Raw genomic sequence first — 6000 nt, 5'->3', positions numbered from 1 at the left:
GGGGGAGGGGCAGAGAGAGAGGGAGACACAGAATCGGAAACAGGCTCCAGGCTCCAAGCCATCAGCCCAGAGCCTGACGCGGGGCTCGAACTCACAGACAGCGAGATCGTGACCTGGCTGAAGTCGGACGCTTAACCGACTGCGCCACCCAGGCGCCCCAACATGGTAGGATCTTAAAAGCATTCTGCTAAGTGAAAGAAGTCAAACTCTCAGAAAGCTTCATGTTGTATATTCCATTTATATGAGATTCGAGAAAAAGCAAGACTGGAATGACAGAAAGCAGATCAGCAGTGGCAGAAACCTGGGCATGGGAGAGAAAGGACTACAAAGGAACATAGAGAACACTCGGGGGAGGTGGAATTGTTCTATATCATGATTGTGATGTGTGTATTGTGATATTATTTTTTTTTTAAATTGTATTGTGATATTATTAAAGAATTCATAATAAATAATATTTTGATGATATTTGATTATATACAGTCATCAAAACTCATATAATTATATATTTAAAACCCATGAATTTTATCGTATGAAGTTGTGTTTTATAAGTTATAACCATAGAAATCAATTCAGTCATAGCCAAAGGTTACAGTAGGAAGAAGAGTGTGGCTTATGAAGGGATACCAGGGAACCTTGGAGTTGGTGCAAACATCGCTCAACTTGAGCGTGGTGTTAGTTACATGACTACATACATCCATCAAAACTCACCTAAGTGTATATATTAAAAAGGTAAATTTTACAGTATAGCGTTTATATCCCAGTAAATCAGACTTTTTAAATGTATGGAAACAAAAAACAACAGGTGTTGGCGAGGATGTGGAGAGAAAGGAGCCCTTGTACACGGTTGGTCGGGATGCAAACTGGTGTAGTGACTGTGGAGAACAGGATGGGGGGTTCCTCGAAAAATTAAAAATAGAACAACCCTACAGTCCAGCAATCACACTACTGGGTATTTATGCAAAGAATATAAAAACACTAATTCAAAGGGATGCATGTATCCCTAGGTTTGTAGTAGCATTATCTACAATGGCCAAACTATGGAATCAGCCCAAGTGTCCACTGACCAATGAATGGATAAAGATGTCGTGTCTGTGTGTGTGTGTGTGTGTGTGTGTGTGTTTGTGTGTGTGTGTGTGGATTAAGGAGTGCCCTTTCTGTGATGAGTACCAAGTGTTGTGTGGAAATGTTGAATCACTAAATTGCACACGTGAAACTAACATAGCACTGTACGTTAACTAACTGGAATTAAACTGAAAACTAAACACCAAGAACAAAAAAATTAAAAATACTCTTAAAAAATTAAAATACAAAACAATAAAAAATTAAAATGCGCGAAAAATATGTATGTAAACAGACACCGAAACACAACAGAGTAAGTAATAAACAAAGGGTCCTGTGCGCAAGAGCTTGTGACCCCCAAGTTTTACAGACAGATGTTTTACAAAAGGCAGTAGGAAGAGATCCTCAGAAGTACAAGGACTCAGAAAATAATCCATGTACTTTTCCTGAATAAAACCGTGACAGAATAGAAGAATGTATTTCAAAAGAAAGAACGCCAGAAACATTGATTCCTTCTGTAATGACTGTTCTACATGATGGTATAAACGTGGTGACAGTGTCCCCACCAGCACGTAAGTTACCTTTGTGCATTAGAAGAAGGAATCTTCCTCCTCCCCTTTTTCTGTGCGAAAGAAACTACCTAAACGAAAGGGATGGAAGGAGTGAGGGAGGAAATCGGGCCATTGAGGGTCACAGACAAATTCATGGGAATGCCCTGGGAGAGGATCATGTCACACTCCCCGTCTTCCACAAGTGGGGATAAACAATGACCTTTCTGCCACCCACAATGATGCATTTAATAAGACTGGAAGTTACTCTTTTGAAAGAGTTGGCTAAGAAGTGTCATTTGATCTTAAAAACCCTATGGAACATGCATTATTTTTACCTTCTTTTTTACATTAAATTTCTATTTTATCAGATGTACCTGTTGTTTAAAACATTAAATGTGGGATGTCCATAAAGTCAACAAATGTGTGTAATATTAATTAAATTTTCCTGAACGAAGATGCCCCCGACATTACGTGTATTACTGTCTTCAGACTTTATGGGCACTCTACAATTCTATAATACTGAAAATGAGCAGCAGTGTTCCCTGTCTACACCACCTCATGGCCCAAATTCCTGCTGCCTGAAGGCAGCTTGTGCTTCTTCGCCCATGTTTCTCCGTATTTCCAGGTGACATATTGTTTTGTTATTTCTTTTTTTTTTAATGTTTTATTTATTTTTCAGAGATAGAGGCAGAGCATGAGCAGGGGAGGGGTAGGAAGAGGGAGACGCAAACTGAAGCAGGCTCCAGCTCAGAGTTGTCGGCACAGAGCCCAGCGCACTCGAACGCACGAACCGTGAGATCATGACCTGAGCCGAAGTTGGGCACTTAACTGACTGAACCACCCAGGCGCCCCTGTTATTTTGTGATCTTTTTCTATCTTAGATTTTATTTGCTGACTTTCCAGTGTGCGAGACAGGATTAAGACAGCCCAGGGGCACCTGGATGGCTCAGCCAGTTAAGCGTCCGACTGCGGCTCAGCTCATGATCTTGCGGTTCGTGAGTTCAAGCCCCACGTCGGGCTCTGTGCTGACAGCTCAGAGCCTGGGGCCTGCTTCAGATTCTGTGTCTCCCTCTCTCTCTGCCCCTCTCCCCCACTCATGCTCTGTCTCTCTCTCTATCAAAAATAAATAAACATTAAAAAAATTAAAAAGAAAAAAAAAGGCAGCCCTGATGGTCACACTCACACAAACTCGCTCACACACGCACTTCCCTTCCCCATATAACTGTCATTCCAGTCGCCACAAATGCAAAGAATTATTCACAGCTGAGCCACTGCATGCATAGTAATTACCTCTGGTTTTCTGACACAACTTTCTGTTTTCCTGAGGTCAATGCTCATCTTGTGTTTTCATCCTCATGGGCCTCCCTTGCTGCCCTCCTGAGCTTCAACTTTCTCCATCTGGAGAAGTCTACGGGTCCTCTGTTTTCTAGATTTTAAAACCATGTTGCTGTCGTACCCTCTCCTGTTCTCCGTCCACATAGCTTTACGCCATTGGATCTCTTTACTGCCTTTTGAGCCATACTTCAGAAAGCAGGGAGGGTCAACCCAACAGGTCCCGTTGACCGCCATGCTAGGCAGAGGCCCAGGGTCAGTAAGGAGGCCAGAGGGGCAGGTGCAGAGCGGGATGAGACCACGTGGCTCTGTGATCCCTAGCAAATCAGGTATCTTAAGATGTCTTCTAACGCCACCGAGGCCCCACCCTCGGGGCCCTGCCACTCCTGATGTGCGCAGATCCGCCTGAACCCCCAGTTAGTTTACTGAATGGGAGGAGGAGGGAAGAGGCCCTGGGTCCTGACGCCTACCTTCACGGCGCTGAAGCAGAGCACGTGGAGCAGGGCGGCGGAGGCGGCACTCCGGGCCACGCTGTAAACAGCCGACGTCATCCCGGAAACGGCTGAAACACAAACACCAACGGTCTCGTGGTCAATAAATGCAACGACGCGAGGAGACGGTGGCGGCTCTGGAATACAAGATGTCTGCCGGGGGTGGAGGGGGGCAAAGAGGAAGTCCGAGGGGGCGGGCAAAAGCACTGGATGGCTGTTACCACGAGAAAGACCACTTACTAAACATGCAGGAGGAAAGCATTTAGAACTGGGGGCACCATTCGTAGAAGACTGCGTGAACAGGCCCCGTGAGGACGTAGGGAGACCTCCTTGTTTACAGTTGAAAGCTGCTGGCCACCATAAACCTCGCGGGTTTCCACAGAAGGGGGTCAGAGAGAGATGAGTGTAATGAACAAGCAACACTAGCACGTGTGTGCGTGTGTGTGTGTGTGTGTGTGTGTGTGTGTGTGTGTGTAATGAGGTGGTCATAGTACTGATCACCAGCAACGCCCGAGTGCTTCATGTACAATTTCATTTAGTTTTTACAGAACCCCTAGGAGATCCACATGTTCATTTCCATTTAGAGAAGCATGAACTTTAAAGTTAAGCAACCGGCACAAAGTCTCCAGGTAAGGATTAGGCGAGGTCTTATCCACCTTGGTGGGAATCTAAAGTGGCACGCCAAGGGAGGGTCCACACAGGTGGAGACACGGGTCCCCTGTCTGTCCAGGTGCACGCATGAAGCCTTTAGTGCTCATGACAAAGAAAACCTAGCTGTCCGGACTCTCACTCCACTCAGCCCTTATCGGAACTTCAGACTCCTTTATAGGAAGAGTAGGGTGTCAATGACCTACCAGAACCTCCAAAAAACAGCATGTCAATCTGTTCCAGAAGGTAAACGCAGAAAGTGTCGATCTGCGGGAAGAGCCCAAGGAGGGAAATCGCAGGGAAGCAATATAAAAATACTGGAAGTGAACAGACAAAGTTGATGGTAAGTGTGCGGCCGATGGCCACCAGGTCCCCGAGGCAATCCCGCCTGCTCCCGTTCCAGCACCCGGCCCGCCCTGCCCGCATCCTGGAGGCAAGACTGGACTCCTCGCACCCACAGAAGGAAGGTCTGCAGGCTGAGTGGAAACATGCCTGCAGAAGTAACAAGGGGCCGTGTCTGAGGAAGAGGCCTAGACGAGGACCCAGGAAAGACCTCGGGTGGTGAGGGAGGCAGTGGACCAGTCCACAGTTTGCAAGAGCAGCTTTGCATGTGGGGGGCATGAGCATGGGAGGAAGAATCTGGGAAACTCCAGAAACAGGCAAACCTAAAGGGTGGTAGGTGGGCGGGTCTCTCCCTGCATGGGGGCGGGGGGTGCAAACATCGGAGCTGGGGGCTCCTCACTTTGTGCCTCTGTCCCCTGGTGCACTTGACGTGCTGAGCATCACCACATCTAAATGCCAACCACAGATTCGAGTTCAGTGGGAACTCCAGGTTCGCAGAGGAACAAGGGAGGGTGGTGATTAAGACGCCACCACAGGTGATGGTGGGGCACTGAAGGGACTGACTCCCCGGACACTGGAGCATCTGGGACATGAAGGTAGCCCTGCCTGGCCCGAGGACCGTGTTCCGTCCCCAAATTGTAACAGTGCAGCTGGATAAAACATCCACATGCCAGGACTCCACGTGTCCCCCAGATCATTTGTTAGAGGAAATAAGACGTACCAGAGCTGCGTTTCACAGCTACTTCCCTATTATCCTCTCTTGCTCAAGTCTTTGTAAGTTGGCTTTCATAGAAACACAGAATCTCCCATTCCTTCTGCTATAATACATCTGTCTTCTGTCTCAGTTATTGTCAATGTAGTTCGATACTGGTAAGCCTTAATAAAACTAAGGAAATTTGATTTGAAATCCCATATGCCCAAACGTTGGAACTATGTGCTAACACCGTGCATAAACCAGTCAACAGTGGGAGTGGGGATGGTGGGGGGGGGGGGTTCAGCTATTTCTGAAAAATCAGAAATGTAAACTTTCCATTGTGAAATTGGAGAAACGAGAGTATCTGTACGGTCCCATGCTCTTGCTAGTAGTGGCTTAAAAGTAAGTATGGGACAATCCCCTCTACAATAATACCGGGGAACTGTTTCAACTCTCTTGCGGTTGGAACCATGTTTTGCTACACGTGGTGATTTTGTTGTAATGTTTTCTGTGGCAAGATTTCAACGATATTGTAAAAACCTAGAGCATCTGCGAGTAATGCACTTCTCAACCAAAGTATGCAATAAGACACAAATAGTGACCTACTAAACATAATTGTATAAAACACCATTTTTTTTCACTTGTGAATGGAACTCAAAGATACGGGGGAGACATAAGAAATAAAGAGAAATTTAATTATAGAGCATAGTTATAGGCATCAAAATTTAAATCCACATAATTTCAAGCGAACTAACATTCTTCTCAACTCTGAGACTCAAACCCAGAAGTGAAGATTGCACACTAAGCTGTACTCCCCATGGCCAGGATAGGGGCAGAGGGAAGGTGTGATGAGATTGCATTAGTTCACCTTCTCAAGTGCTGT

General features: G+C 46.1%; 2 protein-coding genes across 2 annotated transcripts in view; both read right to left on the bottom strand.

The window, feature by feature from the left end:
* The window catches only part of LOC125933103 (pecanex-like protein 2), a 77981-nt gene extending 74488 nt beyond the window's left edge, over positions 1–3493 (bottom strand). Inside the window, exon 1 of the mRNA XM_049645983.1 lies at positions 3413–3493. Coding sequence (XP_049501940.1) covers positions 3413–3493 — 81 coding nt within the window. The remainder of the gene's footprint in view (positions 1–3412) is intronic.
* An 800-nt stretch (positions 3494–4293) lies between these two features.
* Positions 4294–6000, bottom strand: part of LOC125933102 (pecanex-like protein 2) — a 98740-nt gene continuing 97033 nt past the window's right edge. The window contains exon 13 of the mRNA XM_049645982.1: positions 4294–4398. The gene's annotated coding sequence lies outside the window, so the exon portion shown is untranslated. The remainder of the gene's footprint in view (positions 4399–6000) is intronic.

The sequence above is a fragment of the Panthera uncia genome, chromosome D2, assembly GCF_023721935.1.
Source record: "Panthera uncia isolate 11264 chromosome D2, Puncia_PCG_1.0, whole genome shotgun sequence".
Classification (NCBI taxonomy): Eukaryota; Metazoa; Chordata; class Mammalia; order Carnivora; family Felidae; genus Panthera; species Panthera uncia.
The sequence above is the reverse complement of the archived record's forward strand: the minus strand, read 5'-3'. Positions and strand labels throughout refer to the sequence as shown.